Source organism: Myotis myotis, unplaced genomic scaffold (assembly GCF_014108235.1).
Source record: "Myotis myotis isolate mMyoMyo1 unplaced genomic scaffold, mMyoMyo1.p scaffold_m19_p_1, whole genome shotgun sequence".
NCBI classification, from domain to species: Eukaryota; Metazoa; Chordata; class Mammalia; order Chiroptera; family Vespertilionidae; genus Myotis; species Myotis myotis.
This window is the reverse complement of record NW_023416313.1, coordinates 179,973,162-179,992,260: the sequence shown is the minus strand read 5'-3', so window position 1 is coordinate 179,992,260 and position 19,099 is coordinate 179,973,162. Positions and strand designations below refer to the sequence as shown.

The 19,099-nt window shown below is 48.0% G+C and overlaps 1 protein-coding gene across 1 annotated transcript; it reads left to right on the top strand.

Moving 5' to 3' along the window:
• Positions 1–4,842: 4,842 nt before the first annotated feature.
• On the top strand, positions 4,843–17,296 carry OAZ2 (ornithine decarboxylase antizyme 2). Its single transcript, XM_036304503.1, is given in 6 exon segments — positions 4,843–5,009; positions 13,880–13,955; positions 13,957–14,037; positions 15,300–15,475; positions 16,590–16,675; positions 16,931–17,296. Coding segments are annotated over 6 exon segments (570 nt in total). The 5' UTR covers positions 4,843–4,989; the 3' UTR covers positions 17,062–17,296.
• Positions 17,297–19,099: the final 1,803 nt, after the last annotated feature.

Sequence of the window (19,099 nt, the reverse complement as noted above, 5' to 3'; positions counted from 1 at the left end):
TTGTCTGAATCACATGGCACCACACAGCTTTTTGAATGAGATCCTATAGATATGCAGACCCTAAACAGGGTCCACTGATTATCTGTCCAGCTTCTAACTTACCTGTTATCATATATTCTCTTCAGACTTGCCTGTTTTTTTTCCCTGGAGTTGCAAGAGCAATGCCTAGGGACTAGAGTACTCTTCTGCCCTGTAACCTAACTCATATTTTGTTGTTGCTAAATAAGTTTTTATTGTATTTACATATGTGATTTTACCTAAATGTACACTCATCACATTATATATATTATTTTTTAAATTAAAAATTAAATTTAAGCCCTAGCCGGTTTGGCTCAGTGGATAGAGCCTCGGCCTGCGGACTGAAGGGTCCCAGGTTTGATTCCGGCCAAGGGCATGTACCTTGGTTGCAGGCACATCCCCATTTGGGGTGTGCAGGAGGCAGCTGAATCGGTGTTTTTCTCTCATCGATGTTTCTAACTCTCTATCCCTCTCCCTTCCTCTCTGTGAAAAAACAATAAAATATATTTTTTAAAAAAATTAAATTTAAAATTGTTGAGTTGTATTCCATGGTGTGGATGTACCACAGTTTGTTTAACTGTTCACCTGCTGAAGGACATCTGGGCTGATTCTAATTTTTGGCTGTTATGAATACAGCTGTTATGGACATACATGCAAGAGTCGTTTCTTTGTGTTTTATGTGAACAGTTTTTATGTCTTTGGGATGAATGCCCAGGAGTACAGTTGCTGGGTCATGTACTGGTTGCGTGGTTACTTTTCTAAGAACTGCCAAACTGTTTGTTCAGAATGGCTGGCTGTCTTATTTTTTAAGGATGGGAGAGCATGCTTGTGTGCTGGAGGGAAAGATGAGATTGTAGGAGCCAGGTTCTTGAAAAGAGGAGCAGGGATGGGGCCCTCGCTTCTGTGGAGGGATTAGCTGGTCTTTTGTAAAGGAGGCGGGGCATTCTCAGATAGGGGAAGGGAGACACGGGGGGGGGGGGGGGGGGAGGCAGGTAGATTTGCAGATTGTGTCAGGAATAAGAGAAAGTTTCCCTTCTATTTCCTCAGTCACATAAGGGGCTAGAGAGAGAGAGATTCATCTAATTATTTGTACACCTAAAACTAATATGATATTATGTTTCAATTATATCTCAATAAAACTTGGGGGGTGGGGTGGGTATGAAGCTACCCTTGGCCAGTGTGGCTCAGTTGGTTGGGCATCATCTGTGCACCAAAAGGTTGCTGGTTCGATTGTAGGCTAGATCCCTGTAGGGGGCGTGGAGACAGCCAATCAATGTTGTGCTTTCACATCAATGGTTCTCTCTCTCTCTCCCTCTCTAAAAATCAATTAAAAAAAAGTGTGAGGCTAGGTCATCAGCTAAGATGAGAGGGTTAGAGGTTTTGCAGAGAGAGAGAGTAGGTATATAAGTTGTCTTAGAGAGTGGAAAAACAAACTTATTGGAGAAATGTAGCCGGAATTCCCAGGCACTGTTGAGAGCCATTTGAGGGTAGGATGGCAAACATGGAATGAAGATAATCTGCCTGGTGGTGTGATTTTGCTTTAGCAAAAGCACTGAAGAGGCAGACGGTGGGTTTATCCAGATTAAAGGTTTAGCCAGGCAAGCACCAAGGGAGGAGATGGGGCAAGAGAGTGGTTATAATGATGGATGATGGAAGTAAAGCTAAAAAGAAGGAACAAAAAAACTAGGGCTAATGAATAGTGAGAATTTAGTGAGCTCATGAGAAGGGTCAAAAAAACGACTGAGGGAGGCTTAATTAAGAAAAAGGTTGCCCTGGCCGGGTAGTTCAGTCAGAGCATCATCCCAATACGCCAAGGTTGAGGGTTCCATCCCCGGTCGGGCCACATACAGCCATTGAATGCATACATAAGTGGAACAACAAATCGATGTCTCTTTCTCCCTCCCCCACCCCTTCCTCTGTCTCTCTCAAATAAATTTTAAAAGTTAAACAAAAAAAGGCTGTGGTCAGAGAGTCTACATATTGGAAGAAGTATGGTTTTCGGTGAAAACAAAGTTGAGGGTGCGACTACAGGAGCAGGCAGCTGCTGCGGTGTGGAAAATATTGCTGGGTTGAGGAGGTCAAGGAAGTGAGAGGAGGATGTTGGAGAGGCCATCATATGGATGCTGAGCTCACCAAATAAAACACAATTTAGGGTGGAGAAAGGGGCAGTGAGCCAAGCGTCAAAACAGGGGTTTGTAGGAAGGAGGGGCAGCACTGTAGGAGGGAGGGGTTCAGAAAAGGTATTGGGAGAGAGGAACATACCCACTTCCTGACTCTGAGGTACCTGGGAATGAGAGGAAAATAGCATTCGCCTGAAAGGGCTGCTGGAGAAGCAGTGTCCTTAAGGGAGAGCCAGGTTTCAGGTCAGGCCAGCGAGGAAGGCAGCATCCTGAGAAAAGGCTGAGATATGGAGGAATTTGCTGATCACAGGTTGCAGAGGGCACAGCAGGAGGACGCGGCTGGAAACAGGGAGCTGGGAGCGGGGCAGGCATGTTGCCAGAGTGAAGAATGAAGTCAATACAGTAGGGACGTGGGAATGATGGGATGTAGCACTGTCCAGAACTTTCTGTGTTGATGGAAAAATTTTCACTGTGCAATGCCATACCCACTAGCCACATGTGGCTATTAAGTGCATGAAGTGTGGCTAATGGGACTGAGGAGCTGAATTTTTAGCTTTATTTTAATTAATTTAAATTTAAATAGCCACACGTGGCTCGTGGCGAGCATAGTGGAAAGCACATAGGAAGGTGGCTCTCCATTTTTGTCACTTGCTGGCCAGGCAGCCCCACTCCTTCAAACAGCAAGCTATGGCAGAGGCCTTCTCACTCCTTCGCCATGTAAGTCCAGACAAAGCACAGGGTCAGGCAACTCTGGGTCCAAATTCTAACTCTGCCACTTACTAGCTTTTTAAAAAAATATATTTTTATTGATTTCAGAGAGGAAGGGAGAGGGAGAGGAGACAGAAACATCAATGATGAGAGAGAATCATTGATCAGCTGCCTCCTGCACACCCCACACTAGGGATTGAGCCTGCAACCCGGGCATGTGCCCGTGACCGGAATTGAACCTGGGACCCTTCAGTCCACAGGCCCACACTCTACCCACTGAGCCAAACCGGCTAGGGCTAGCTTTTTGAATTAGAGCAAATAAATTAACTTGTTAGCAAAATCTCCCTGAGTTTTCATTCATCTGTGAAATGGGAGTGGGGAGCTGTGTAAATTAGTGCTTTTACCATGATGCGTAATAAGTGGTCACTATGACTGACATAATTTAGTTTTCAATGTTTTCTGATTGATCAGTCAAAACCTGTTCTTCAGGCCAAAAGATTACTTGTCCAGGGATGGATTGGCAGAAATGAGCCATCCCAGCTGCCTTGAGGGCCAGGAAAATGGCCCAGGTTTCTGGGACTATGAGATGGGGTGAATCAGGGCTGGGTAATTCTGCTGTGTAAGAATATTCCTACCTCAAACTTGGAAGAGCAGGTAGGGATAGCCAAGGGGATAAGGCGGAGGACCTAAAGTGAGCCAGAATATGGGACCAGCCTGGCTTAAATATCTAGTGATCATTTGGGCAGTTCTGGTATCATTTATCACTTCCCATTTTTGCTGGAAAAGCCTTAGTTTATGGCAGCTCCAAACTTTCCTCATAATTTAAAAACCAAAAGCATGTTGTTTGTCAAGTAGAGCAATGGTGCCCTGAGAGGGTTCCAATGTGGGACATTTGTGATTTGGGGCAATTATGAACTTGGGGTCATAGTGACCTCTGATCTGGAGTGATTGTGATCGCCTTTTCTATAAAGCATCCCTAATTCCCTGGTTACTTTCTCTGTGGTCTTCTTCAGATGGAGCACTTACCTCATATTGTGATGGCCTGTCTCTCTCCCTCTGGCCATATTATGACATCGAGGCAGGAATTTTGCCTAGTTGATCATTGAGTATTCCTGGACTCTAGCACATGCCTGGAGCACATAGTAAGTAGCTGTTGAATAATTATTGAATAAATGAATGGGACCCGAGGTGATGGTGCTCTGAGATAATGTGATCTCTCTTGTTTACAATCCGGATGGACTATGAACAGAGTCGGGAGTTGTGATGATTGTGTTGAAGTGCCTTTGATTGTGGCCTGCAGTGATGGTGATGAGGGGTCCCTGCTCCAGTGATTGTGACTTCTTGACAGGGACCACAGGGCTAATGAATGGAGGTGACTGTGAACAAGTCTGTGATGGTGCCTTCCAGCCCTGCTGTCAGGGGACTGGGACCCTGACCCACAGATATCTGGCTTCAGATGCGCACCAGCCAGTGTCAGGCTTTGACCACTGACCTGCGATACCCCTTCACGGTGCAGAGATTGTTGATCTCAGCTGACAGCTGAGGCTATTGCTTTGCATTATGAACTGAGGTACCTGTGGGCCTGAGCTCAGTCTGGTAATGGTGCTAATAATGTGTCTAGTACTCTTAGAATTCAGATTTTGTTTAATGAATATTCTCCCAGAACCTACAAATGACACAGCCCTGGCTTGGCTTCAGGCAAACAAGGAGTCTAGATCAGCTCAAAGCTTAGAAAACTCTACTTGAAATACAACGTATCTTTCCGGCAAAGCAGCCACAGCCATCCCGCAACGCTTCTCACTCGGACCCCCACCTCCCGCCGCCGGCCCCCTGGTGCGCCTGCGCGGAAGCGAGGCGGGGCGGTGCTTGGCCCTTTGTTGTGGGCCCCAGTTTCCCAGGACACCGCGCGGCGCTGGGTGGGGCTATGCAGATGAGGCGCTCGGGGGCGGGGCGGCGGCGGCGGCCGGGGAGGGTCAGTTGGAGGCAGGCGCTCGCCGAGGCTGGAGGAGGGCTGTGAGCCCGCGGCCTGACAGGGACTTAACCCGCAGAGATCGGCCCCGCGCGCGCGACCCCACACCTACCCACTCAGCCACCTGCCCACTCCCCGCGCCGCCTCCTCCCACCCTGAGCAGAGCCGCCGAGGATGATAAACACCCAGGACAGGTAACGGCCCGGCCCAGGCTCCCCGCCCCCATCCTCCCCTCGGCTGCCCCGGCGGCCTCCTCCGTCCCCGCCCCCCGCGGGGCCCCGTCCGCCCCGCACTGGGACCCTCCCCCGCCCGCCACCCCGGACCGAGCCCCCCTCTCGCCGCGGGGCCTCCTTCCGCCTCAGCCCCCCTCCCGCCAGCCTGGCCCATCCCCCCCATCCGGGCCTCCTACCCCGAAAAGCCCCAACCCCGCGGGGACTCAATCTTCCAATCAAGCCCCCGTTTTCCTTCAGCTCCGCCGGACGGTTCCCCGTTCCCCAGAGAGGATTTTCCCCTCATCCGGATTCTCCAGATTGCTCCCATCTTCTCCACGTCCCCCACCCCCCCCCTTAAGTCACTTAACCCCATCCACTCTGAGTCCCCTAATTCAACCGCGCCCTCCACCAAGACCTCGGTCTTATCCCCGACTCCCCGCCCACCCGCAGGTCAGGCCGCCTCCGCCAGGTCTCAGCTGGACCCCCCCCCTCCCCCCCAATAGCCTTTACAGCGATGCCAGCCCTCCCCTTGGTCCCTCACTCCAGCTGCTGCTTTTCCCTTCCTTCCTCCCGCAACACCCCTTTCCCAGTTAGGCCCCATTTTTCCTGTCTCCCAACCTCGTTCCATTTATTTATCCAGCACTTCGGACTTGACCCCTACCTTCCACCCTGCTCCTCTCACGGGGTTCCCCCAGACACCCTTCTCCACCCGCCTGCCCTTTAAGCACTCTCAGCTGGAACTCGTCTTGACTTGTACTCCTCCCCACTTAACTGAACCCGGTCTTTGAATCGGTCGGTCACAGACCCCCACCCACCCAGGCTTTGATGGGAGGCTCACCCTCTTTCCCCACCTCCAGCGCCTCCATACTCTGGACGCTGGGCCTCGGCAGGTTTCCTCCCTCAAAACCGGATCCTGCCTTCCGCTGTTCATTGGAGAGAAAGGCTGTACATCTTTTGGAAAGAGCACAGTGGCTTTTCTAAACTTGTATCGTTCGTGCTGCCTCCTGCTCGAAGAGGCAGAATTCATCATTCAATTTTCTTCTGGACTTCTACTCCTTCTCTCCAAAGGCAGCTCTTATCTGCCATCTCTTCCTCAAACATACTTTGTGTTTCTGCCTCAAACTCTTCTTTGAAACTGTCCCATAATTTCCTGATTCCCCACAATTAAAAAAAAAATATATGTATTTTTATTGATTTCAGAGAGGACGGGAGAGGGAGAGACAGGAACATCAATGATGAGAGATTGTTCGGCAGCTCCTACACACCCCCTACTGGGGATCAAGCCCACAACCCAGACATGTGACCATGGACCCCGGGACCCTCCAGTCCCCAGGCTGACGCTCTGTCCACTAAGCCAGATCGGCTAGGGCCCCACAATAATTAACACCAGTTGCTTCTTATACATCAGAATGGCTTCCATTTACAATTTGGGTCTACTTGTCTTCCTTCTTTTCCCTCTAGATTTGTGCTGCCAGCTCCAAATGGAGTCTGAAGCTCATTAGTCCCCCATACCAGCCTCTGTGTCCCCAGATTTGGCCTTATGGCCTCTGCCCCTCACTTGGGCCTCATTGTTTTGCAAGCAGATCCGTTCCCTGCAAATCCTCCTTAAATTGTGCCTTGGTTTGTTTAAAACTAGACTTTATAGTTCCTCTTACAAACATAGCCTTCCTTATTGCTTTTCGCATGTAGGGCTTTAATTACCACTCAAGGTTCTTCTCAAACTTGGGGTTTCTTTCTCATTAAAATGTCCTCTAACTTGCCATTTCCCATTCCTTTAGCAGAACCATCCTTAAATGGTCCAGCTGGGTCTTCAGCTTTTCTTGTATCTCAGTCTTTCTTAACTAGGGCTGCACATTTGAAAAATCAATCACCTGGGCCCCACTTCAGAGACCTGGTGTAAATGGCATAGGGTGGGGCCTGTTTGTACATATTTTTAAAGCTCCCTGGATAATTCTCATGTGCAGCCAGGACTGAGAAATGCTGCCTCCCCACCCCTCCCCAGAAGACCCTTCCCATGTATTCCTTTTGTGGTGTCAGCCCTTTAACTGGAAAGGGCCTTGATTTCAGGGTTTTCCTTAGTCTTTCCCAGATACTATCTGGAAAATACCCAAGATACCTGCCACAGCCTTTTAAATTCACCTACCTCTTGTTACTCAGTTCTTAGCCAATAGCCATTTTCATTCTCAAACTCTTACCTAGCCCTCACACTTCTGTTCCCTACATGCAGAAAGAAATTTCACTCCTTATTTCCTGTTTTGTTTTGTTTTTTTATGGTCCAATTTGACCCATTATCCCACCTCCCAAGCCCTCCACCTACAGCCCCATTCTGCTGTTACATTTTCCTTTTCCAAGACTCTCCATGTCCATCTCCCTTTGCAGTCCCATCTTTATTCCATCTTTTCTAACCCAGCCCCTTCTGGAGCTGAGGAGGTAGAAGTGGATGTATATTCGGATTGTGTTGGATGCAAAAGGTATTATTTGTGGTAGAGAAGGCTGTGTGTTCTGAGGATAGACAGCAGGTATGAGAGAGGGCAGAATGAAGCTCAGAGGTGGAGGGAGGCAGAGGAACCGATAGGAAAACATTCTTTGCTAGCCTTTATGTTCTTGTCTGGGCTGTGGGCTTTGGAAGGTGGTGTGGTCTCAGCAGGCATTCTTTGGAGCCCTCAGGACTGACTGTGAGGTTGAGAGACCTAAGTTTTAGCTCTTGCTTAGCTAGTGTGCTTACATGTAAAAAGAGGGGGTTGGGTTTGCTTAACTTAGAGATTCCTTCCAGCTTCCTAAGTGGCAAAACAGGCTTGCTTTTCTCCAGGGCCCTTGCTTAGTGTGTTGGTAATTTGAGGGGCTTGGCTGTATGACAGGCAGGTGGAGGGAGGAGCCAGTTGGCCTGCCAGGGCCTGGGCAGGAGCAAGGCCTTGGATGTGGCTCCTCCACTTTGGCCTGGGGGTGGGGCGGTGTGTGCAGGGTGTCTGGTTTCTTTGAGTTATGGCAGTCCTGTTTCCATAGCTTGTCTCCCAGCCTCTGGCCTGCCTCTAACTCTGCTTTAAAAGGAATCCTGGGAGAGCCTAACTGGGGATTCTGATAAGAGCCGGATGTTCTTCCCCTTCAGTGTTCTTGGTGTTTTGTATCCGCAGAGGGGGGAGTTGGCTAGAGTTTAGTTCCCATTGGGGGTGTGTGTGTGTGTGTGGGGGGGGGCGGTGAGGGGGATGGGCTTTCCAGCTTCCCTGGCTCCAGTGAAATACTCAAGAGGTGTAGGCTTGGTTTCCTGGAAGAAACAGTTGCAGAGGAGCCCGCAGTATGTTTTGAGAACAAGGCTCTTCCTTTCCAGTTTTGTTCTGATTAGTACCTCCAGAATATCAAAAGTCCTGATGGTGGGGGAAGGAAGAAGACCAAGTACAAGCACTTTTATTATAGTGTTTGAACACGAGGTTTAAATCCAAGGAAATCAAGCTGCCAGGCCTTTCTCCTCCTGGATTTGTGGGGGCGGGGAAGACAGGCTCTGTCTAGGTCTTGCTTCATAACTGTGACAGTACAGTATGTGAAGGGCTTGCCCTGGCTGGATATCCATATAATCAGTCTGTGTCTGATGGGCTCTGAGGAAAAGCATTTGGTTCTTTCTACAGGTGGTTTTTCTTGGGGGTGGACAGGGCACAAGAGCACATCAGAGCTACCTTGAGCATCTTACTGCATCGTTCCCTGGTAATGGAATTTCTTTCTCTCCCCGCAGAGTTTGGCTTCGTTATTCCTTATTTATTGGTACTATGCCTTGTTGGATGTGGGGTGGTAGGGAGAGCAGGTTTTCTGTTATGTGCCTTCAAGTTCACCCCAGAGAGGGGGAGAAAAAGAGACTTGTAGTATAGTCAGGAATCCCCCCAAATTAGAGGTATGCTTCAGAAAGCATTGCGAACTAATAATAGTAATTCCTCACTCTGCCAAGAAATCCAAATTTAGCCTCAGAGCTGCTGAGAAATATAAAAAAGGGGACTGAGGATTGGGATAGAAGGATGATGTTACATATGTGCATTTCTGGGGGGAGGGGAGTAATCCGTCCCTTTCTGAAACAGTATGTATGCATGTTGATTCCAGTTGGTGCCATGATTTGGAAGGCTATGAAGCCTAATGGATAGCTATATAGCCCAGAAATGGCAAAGTAGTTGAGCAAGAATTTTGTTACTTGAAGTGAACATTAGCAGCAGCAGAATAAAATGCTTTAAGATAAGCCTTAAGAAAATTTCCTAGGCCTTTGATACTATATAAACAATGAAGTGATTCTATCCTTGGAAGAGGCTGGAACTGGGTGATGATTTGACGATACAAAGTAGATTGAGGTACTTAAAATGTAAATTTAAGGTCTTATTTTAAAGCATGATTACCTAGCTACCCACCAGTCTCTGGTAGCAAACGTAATTGTGCCCACCTTTGGCAGAAGATGTAACAGTATCATCTGTGTAATAAGCAAACCTCAGAGGCACAGATATTCTAGCTGCCACTGTGTTTCTTGTGGAGAATCAACCAAAACCCAGTTTTGATTTCAGTCTATGATTCAGAGTGGTGATGTCATTTTCTTTAAAATCATGCTTAGCAAGTAGACTCCCTTTGGCACACAGCACAGCCCTACTGAAATGACTTATGCCTGGCATCTAACCAGGGCCCCTTTCTCATATGGAAGGGGGATTGGCAGCTGGAAATCAGCCTCTACACACACACTAGACTGGAGGTGGCCATCACCTCCCACCATTCTTCATACTTCGTTTTAGCTAAGTGTGTTGGCAGCCCTGGTTTGGTCCCTCTTTGTGTAGGAACTAGTCATCAGAGACCTTCCAAGTCTCAGAGTCAGAGCAGTTTGTATGAGGGAGTCAGGGCCCGGCAGTGTTCTAAGGAGCCAGAGACAGGAATGGGTCAGAAGAGGAGAAAGGAGGAATGAATGCAGAATGTTTGGGAATGTGGTTTTGATGTCTTTTCACTTGATACCACAAGGTAGTAACAGCAAGGTCATCTGACCCTCCTCTGACATGTAATAGAAACCAGAGAGAAAGGGTGCAGACTTGAACAAGCTCAAGCCACTGATTCAAGTAAAACATGGTCAAAATATATGAAGGAGAATATCAGTTCAAGTCTTTGTTAGATTTAGCTGAATAGAAGTTAGCCACAGAATTACTTTTACATTAAATCTTTATGTAGCAGGCTATACCTTGCTTAAAACTGACATAGTCACCCTGGCTGGTATGGCTCATTTGGTTGGAGCGTTGTCCTGTGCACCGGAAGGTCGTGGGTAGACTTCTGGTCAAGGCATATACCTAGGTTGTGGGTTCAATGCCTGGTCGGGGCACGTGCAGGAGGCAACCAATCGATGTATCTCTCTCACATCAATGATTCTCTCTCTCTTTCTCCCTTCCTCCCTCTCTAAAAATCAATTTAAAAAAACACACCAACAAAACCAAAACACATGACAGTGATTTTGATAGGAGATTCTTTATTTTATCAAGAGATTAAAGATTACTTTCTTTAAATAGTAAGCACCCTAGAGATTTAAAAATAGGATTTGAATGATAAAAATTTGATTTACCACAGCATTTCCCAGGAACACATCTCCATACACTGCCTGTCTGTAGCCAGTATATGAAATTATAACCTGCTAAGCACATTTCAGAAAACAGTCACAGAATGCTTTAAATTAGAGGCAGCAGGATGTGATATGTTGGTAGCATTCACGTGTATCCCGAGGAGTGTTTCCAAGGTCCTGTCCAATAACTGAGACAATAAAGGGACTAACAGATCAGCTCGAATCTCCCGTCTCTTCTGAATTGACTTGGATACCTGACACCCTCATTTCCAGAGAGGGGTATAGTTTTTTCTCCTCCAAAAGCAGGACCAGCTACGCTGGATGTTTGGGTTCAGTCTAATACATTTGATTCTCCTTAATCAGCCATGATCTTTTCAGCCTCTAGACTGAGTTTGTTAAATTATCCTTTTGGTGATAGAGGTTAAACCAGTCCTGCCCCCCAGTGGAGTGAGCAGGATGTGAGGAAGGAGTGGAAAAAGCTGGGCATTGGAACCAGTAGAAACATGACTAAACTGAATATGAAATCTAACCTGCTTTGGATCTTGTGACAGGAAGACTTGTGTTTAGAAGCCACTTTCTCTTGTGCTTAAGTTCCTCCAGATCCACTTTTTCTATTGAAGTTGGTGGCATATTTTGCCTCAATACCCTTTGAACACTAAAGTCAGTACAAGAAGAGAAGGCCATTGCTGGCAATTTTATGCTCTTTTATTTCTTTAACCACCACATTCGTACCCCTCTCCCTTCCCTTCTCACATCAGAAATGACGATCAGGTAAAAAACCTATTTGCCATTCATAGCAAGTAACTAAAAACAGATCTATTATGATATACGATGAAGATAATTATTGTGATCTATCTACTAAGCTCAGCCCAAACCCCAGCTGTTTCTCTTCTGGAACTGGATACCCACGTGGGGGCCTGAAACACCCTTCCACTCCTACTTACATACACACTTACGCTTGCTTTCTCTATAGATTTTGTGGGGGAGGAGGAAAGAGTTCCCAGGACCCTTGTGTGTGATTGGGGAAGTAAATGATTTGTTACCATGGAATAGACTTCTTGCATTTATTTGAAGAGGATTGAAATCAGGATACCAGACATATCATTAGCTTATACATTAGTGCTAGACACAGGGAAGCCCTAGGGATTCATTCTAGGAAGATGGAGGGGATTCTGAATCTATAAAAAGAAAAACCCACCTTATTCTGGACTTTTCAGTGGGTTAGCTCCATTGTCTCTGCCATTTGCAAGTAAAAATTAGCTCCGAATCAAGATGGTGGTTGGAATGCAAGTCAGGAGTTGAATGTAGGTCTCCCATCTAAAACCATTGAGGAATCATTTCTCTGGAACTAGGAGTATTGAAGTTAAGTGACCTAGCACCAGAATTCTAGAATTGCAAGGGCCTTCCTTGGGGATCTGGTTGTTTTGTGAACCACACCGTTCTGGTGTATGAGGCCACATCTCATCTGTCTACCCCATTGGAGGTTTGTCCAGTACTTAGTAGCTCCACTGACCAATACAAGCCAGCTTTTTTCAGAGGCCTGAAGTGGTCACTAGGGAATGATAAGGAAACAGTATCATGTGGGCTGTGCGTGTGCCTTTGCTTGGGGGAAATCCTCTCCCTTAACACACTGGAAGGGGGGATTATTAACAACTTATTGTCCCTAGTAGAAAATAAATCCCATCCTTGAAAACAGTAGCATAGTCCTCAGTCATGCCCCTTTTCTTAGTATCTCTCAGTGAGGCCAAGAGTGGCGGGAGATGAGAATGCCCTGAGACTTTCCAGAGGAAGCAGGAGGTGGTACATGTGGTTATCACCCGCAGGTATTGATGTTTTTCTGGGCCCACTGACACTGCCCTGGGAATGTCATCTCCCAATGAAACTTCCAAGTATAATTTCAGGCCCCCTGTTGAAATCCTTGAGAACAGAGGAGCCAAGCTAGAGTAGTGATGGGTTTGGACTTCCTGTCTCAGCTGGAATGCTTACACAGTTCTCTGAGGGTCTCAGGGGGCTGGTCCTTTGGTTATTGTACCATTGCCAGATTAGATGTGAGTTCAGCTTTGTCACTCTGAGCCGAAGTGAAAACCCCCAGGCTGGCATGCAATGCCATATAAAGCAAAGAACAGAATGAAGAATGGTGTCTCATGTTGTTTTACCACTGGTTTTCAGGGGGGAAGAAAGCCTTGATTTATAGCATTTGTTGATTTCCGGGGTATAAATACTTCCCTATAGTTGATTCAAGCTGCCAGCGTGACATCATTAAACACCCAGTTGGGAAGAGATGTGCACAGTTGGGTGAGCTGGCTGAATCATGGTGTACATGCACAGACAACTCACCTCTTGAATTGTTTCACTTGCCCTTGGCCTGTGGACTGAGCTACATGTCAGCCTAAGGAGCCATTAAATTGGATTCAAAGAAGGCAGTGGAGCAAGTTTGGAGCCCTGTTGGGTCCACCTAAAAATCATGGTGGCCTGTAAGGGCATGTACCTCGAGATGATTATTGGCTTCCAGCATGTGCATCTCTTCCCAGCAATCTCTCACCCCCCAATATATACACACTTGAGTATCCATTCTGACCATATAAACGTTACCTAAACTCCCATGCCAGGTCAGATTCTAGCAACGAAAGGCAAGGAAGCCCAGCATTTGATGGCATACCAAAATGCCGTAATATTCAAGATACCATAATACCCTGTACTATGGTGCACCTCCTCTCTGGGAGCCAAATCCCTGGATGTAATTCAGTTCTCAACCCTAGGTGGATTTGGGTAAGTTATTTCTGTCCAGTTACTCTGTTTAGATCAGGGAGGAGGCCATCATTGGAAAAGGGGCCTTGGGAGTTCCTCAGTGCGTGGTACCCAGCCCACGTGACTCCTGAGGCCCATATGCTCGCCAGCCTAAAGTAATTGAGTAGGCTTTGTGATTTGGCCACGTGGGTTGCAGAGACCCTGCTGGGTAAGGAAAGGGGCTGTTGGAGGGTATAGGGTTCAGCCTAGCAGGCAGGCCAGGATCTGGTTCCTCCCAAGGTCTGCAGCACCACCGAGATGTGTTTGATGTTTGACAGGTGCTCTTCTGGTCACATATCCAGCTGGACTCCCTGTGCCTCTGCAGGACGGTGGGTTCCTGCCCTTTAAGAGCAGACGTAGTTTTGAAAGCCGAAGCCTTAAGGACTGGCCCAGTGGTGTAGCCTTAGAGCAGTTGCTTAGGGAGAGCCAGGGCAGGGATTGGGGTGGGATGTTGGTTAAATCTTTATGTCTTGGTGTTCACTCTCACATTCTCCATCTCTTGCAGTAGTATTTTGCCTTTGAGTAACTGTCCCCAGCTCCAGTGCTGCAGGCACATTGTTCCAGGGCCTCTGTGGTGCTCCTGATGCCCCTCACCCACTGTCGAAGATCCCCGGTGGGCGAGGGGGCGGCAGGGATCCTTCTCTCTCAGCTCTAATATATAAGGTAAGGAGGACCCTGGGGCAGAAGGCTTAGAGCAGAGCCTTCTGACTCCATTGCGCTGTTACTTAAGGACAGCAATCACTTCCTTTAATCCAATTCAGGCCAGACCAGTAGGGGGATTGGGAAGGACTCTGAACTGTGGCTGCTATGTTGCTTCTGGGGAGTAGTAGAAGAATATCTGCACCAAGCAAACACCCTGCCATCTTCTTGGCGGTCAGCACTTTAGTGCCAGTTCAGGGTCTGGAGTAGGAAGGGTGCGAGAGCTCTTGCAGGTGCTACTCCTTCCTGTTTCTCTTGAGAAATACCAAGGGCCAGGAGGAGCAGTTTTCCCGTTATCTTATTTGCCATTCTGACTGGTACCTTACCAGCCTGCTTGGGAAGCAGGGGGAAAGCGGGGGGGGGGGCACACGGGGGAGGTTTATGGTAAGGAGAGGGCGCCTTGCATCTCAATAACTTATCACCCTGGTAGCATATGGCACAGTCCAGGGGCTTCAGAGAACCCTGAGAATCTGCCTGGGAATGATCTGGGCTGGGGCAGCCAGCCCTTTGCTGGCTTTTGCTCTCCTGTGATTGAGGCCTAGAAGCTGGTTTAGCTTCACCCTAAGACTGACATTGAAGGGTAGGGGTAGCAGGGGGTAGCAGGGCAGCTGAGTGTTGGTCTCCTGAGATTGTGGCCAGGAGACACAACATGGACCCTGTGGTCTACCTGGAAGCAGGCTTTGGTTAATCTGTGTCCCAGTCACGCCTCACACATATTTTGTTTCTAATGTCTCTCTTTCAGAGGGAAGGAAAAAAGTATGATGTTGTGGTGGGGAGGGTGGAGCATGGGTTTTGAGTTAGGGAGACCTGGTTAACTGTGCCATTACTTACTGTGGAGCCTTGGGTCAGTTGCTTAATTGTTCTGGACCCCTATTATCTCATATTTTAAAATGGGGATTATTATATGCCTACTTCAAGTGCTGCTTGTGGTCTTTGACAAATGGGAAAGCACTTTGCACAGTATTTGGCATCTAGTGGGCACTTGATAAATATTTCCCTTCCTATCATGTTGGCTTTTAGCCAACATTACCTAGCCTTAATGCCTAATGAGTGATGGCTCTATTTAGCTAGCATGGCTCTGTTTAGCTCTATATTTTCATGGTGCCCTCAATCCCATGCTACCCTGAGATTGACCATAGGGGCCTCTCAGCACCACCCGGGTAAGGGGAGCCTACGATGTGGCTAGAAACAGTCGTAACATGGTCCCTGGACTAATCTCTTCCCAGGACGAGAAGCTCACTGTGACCCAGGACCTCCCTGTGAACGATGGAAAACCTCACATCGTCCACTTCCAGTATGAGGTCACCGAGGTGAAGGTTTCTTCCTGGGATGCAGTCCTGTCCAGCCAGAGCCTGTTTATAGAAATCCCAGATGGAGTATTAGCTGATGGGAGCAAAGAAGGGTAAGGAGCAAGGGCTGGGGGAAGGGAAGGAGCAACTGGGGAAAGAGGTCCCATTCCAGAGAAAGGGATATGCTTATTGGGGAGAACAGAGCAGTAGGGAGTCTGCCTTCTTCCCTAGCTCTAGGCCTCCCAAGCAGATACCATTTTGAAACAGGTTATTTTTAGCCAGTAAAACAGGCCTGCTCTAGGTTATAATTAAAGCAGATCATTATCACATTAACCAAATCCCTGTCATTAATCACTCCATGGTTCACACTTCCCAGCAGACATTAAATCCTCCTTGAGCCACCATACAGTGGTGCAGTTCAAAAGGCCAGGAACCTCAGAGAGCTGATGGGCTTCATTGTATGGGCGAGGCCCTCCAAGCAAGTCAGGTGTGTGAGAAACAGTCCTGAGGACAGAGTTCTCTTGAGGAACTCCTTTTTGGCAGTGTTAGGGCTCAAGAGTCCCTCTCAGTGGCAGGTAGTCATTATCAAACCTGGCAACTTTGGAAGGCCCCTGAAAAACTGGGTTCTCTTCCCAGGCCCCACACTATCTTGTGAATTGTATTAGTTAAGTTGGTCAGAGGAAGAACCCCTATTCCAGGAAGAGATAATCCAGTAACATTTTCCTTTGTTAAGACTCTTCAGTTCGCCCTAACCGGTTTGGCTCAGCGGATAGAGCGTTGGCCTGCGGACTGAAGGGTCCCAGGTTCGATTCCGGTCAAGGGCATGTACCTGGGTTGCGGGCACATCCCCAGTAGGGGGTGTGCAAGAGGCAGCTGAATCGATGTTTCTCTCTCATCGATGTTTCTAACTCTGTATTCCTCTTCCTCTCCCTTCCTCTCTGTAAAAAATCAATAAAATATATTAAAAACAAAACAAAACAAAAAAACTCTTCAGTTCAAGAGCTGACGCTCTAACTACTGAGCCAAACCGGCTAGGGCTCCAAAACATTTTTCTTAAAGATTGTAGCTTATTTTTTCTGAATTCAGAGCTCTTGGGGTCTTGAAATAGGAACTTTCTCCCTGAAGTTTCTCTATACTGTGGCTGTAAGCCTCAAAAAGCCTTTTTTGTGAGTAGTGGGTGGAAGTCTAGAGAGGTGGTAGTGGGCCTGACTTCTTTCCTTCTTGCAGATTGTTAGCACTGCTGGAGTTTGCGGAAGAGAAGATGAAAGTGAACTACGTCTTCGTCTGCTTCAGGAAGGGCCGGGAAGACAGAGGTGAGGAGTTAAAGCAGCCTGAGTCCTACTTCCCAGAAAATGGGGTCTAGGGAGGGGGAAGGGGGTTCCTATACAGTGAGGTGGGGCCCTTGAGTTTGCTACATAAACTTGGGCAGTCATGGAGGGTAGTGCCCAAAGGGTCTTTTAGTCAAGGACTAGTCTTATTCATTCCATTTTTGTTTCGAGTTTTTCCTTCATTTGACCCTACCTTTGTGTTTCTTATTAAAATCCTTTTTACACTCTTATCTTTTGCAGCTCCACTCCTGAAGACCTTCAGCTTCTTGGGCTTTGAGATTGTACGTCCAGGCCATCCCTGTGTACCCTCTCGGCCAGATGTGATGTTCATGGTTTACCCCCTGGACCAGAACTTGCCCAATGAGCACTAATGGTCAGAGGATGCTTTGCCCAAGAGCCACAGTGGGGAAAGAGGGGAAGTTAGGCAGCCCTGGGACAGAGGAGGGGGCTCCTCACTGTCTAGGGAAGGACGCTGAGGGGCTCAGGGTGAGGGTTGCCTATTGTGTTCTTGGAGTTGACTCGTTGAAATTGTTTTCCATAAAGAACAGTATAAACATATTATTCACATGTAATCACCAATAGTAAATGAAGATGTTTATGAACTGGCATTAGAAGCTTTCTAAACTGCGCTGTGTGATGTGCTCTATCTAGCCTAGGGGGAGGACATTGCCTAGAGGGGGAGGGACTGTCTGGGTCTGGGCCAAGACCTGGAGGGTTGGTGGGTAGCACTGTCGGGCTCAGGCTCCCCAGCTATTGGGCTTTCTTTTTGGTTTCTAAGACTTGTGTATTTTCTCTCCTTGCTTCCTCCCTGTCACCCCAGGGGCTCCTGAGTAGAGGCTGTGCAGCCCCATGCGCAAAAGTGTCCTCGAGTTGTTTTGTGACACTCCGCCTGGGCTTCTCTGTGAGCATCTGTGTCCGGCCTGGAGAAAGCAGGTCTGACCGCCTCTTCACAGCTTAGTGTTTGTTTTTCTGGCATCTGGTTAAACTGGCTCAATCTGTTAAATGTTATCAGTGCATTTTGAATAGGGGCACTCAAGTTCACTCCCACCACCAGGGCTTTCTTTGGGGTGCCTGGGCCCTATAAAAGACTAGCCAAACTCCAGTTCTCAGATCATGGCCAGGAGTTGTTGCTACTGGCTGCATGGCCTAGGCCCCAGCATCTCTCCTTCCTAGGGTCACAAAGAGCAGAGAGGAAGAGGAATAGCTACTCAGGGCCTGGGGATTGAGGGGGGAATCTGTTCCTAAGGACTGGATGCCTCTGCCTGGCTGATGTAGTGCTAACTGTACCTCCCCACCCCCCAATAGGTTCTGAATAGTGCCTGAGACCCTGCTCCACAGGGCCTGGGGGTGGGACTGGGGTAGTAGAGGTGGCCTGCCCTTTTCTGTTCTCAAGGTACAGCTTGTTCTAAGGGGAGAGGAGGGGGGAGAGATCTAGTCTGGATGAGGGGGATGGGGGTGTCAGGGAGGCAAGTGTGTTGTGTTACAGTGTCAATAAACTGATTTAAAGTTGTGGTTGGTCTGTTTTTTATTCCTGCACCAGGACCAGCTTCCCACCACTACTGTCTTTCGAGTCTAGAGCCTGACCTCGTAGGGGGGTGATGCATGCTTCTCAGGTAAAAAGCTGCAGTGCGCCAGGACAGATGAACCGGCCGTCTCTGAACTGAGGTCTCTGGAGCCACATTACACTGTAAAATGTGGGGTTGCTAGGAGTCTGGGACATACTGCCAGAGCCCTCAGAGAGTCAGTTGTACACAGCAGCTTTGTTCAGAATAGAGGCTATACACCCAGGAGTCAAGTTCTTCATAGTCTTCCTTTTGTATAGAAGGCTGGGTCCTGAAACCAGGTTGTGGCTTTTGCACCGAGCTGACATTCCCATTCCTGGGGGTGTCTGAAGGAAGCAGTACACGCCTTCCTTAGGAAGATGGTTTGCCCCCTTTGGAGCCCAATGCCCTGAGGCATGGCTGCCATTCTCCTGATGGAGGCATACCCCCAGTCTGATGATGAATAAGCTCTCAGTGGCATTGAAAGGGCCACTTCACATATAACCTCTTATGGCTTATTACCATTTTTTTCCTCTTCTGTTTTGTCAGGTGAAGTGTGGGCCTGTTCTACCTCCTAGAGCTTTGGACCTATCTGCTGCTGAACTGCGGCTGTCTTTGAGTCTGGCCCATTTTAATATTGTTCTTTGTGAAGCTTGTTTTCACACTGGGCCAAGTCATTAACCTTGGACCCTACCTGTGCTAAGCTATTCATTAAAAGAAGTGAGCTTAGCACCTTCACCCCTCCAGTTATTAGTGGAAGGTCAGCCTAGAGACATTCAATTGAAATAAGAAGGACCTGAAGATGTCTCCACTGAGCAGATAACCCCTAGAGGCAGCATAAAGGCAGTGACTGAAACACGAGATTTAG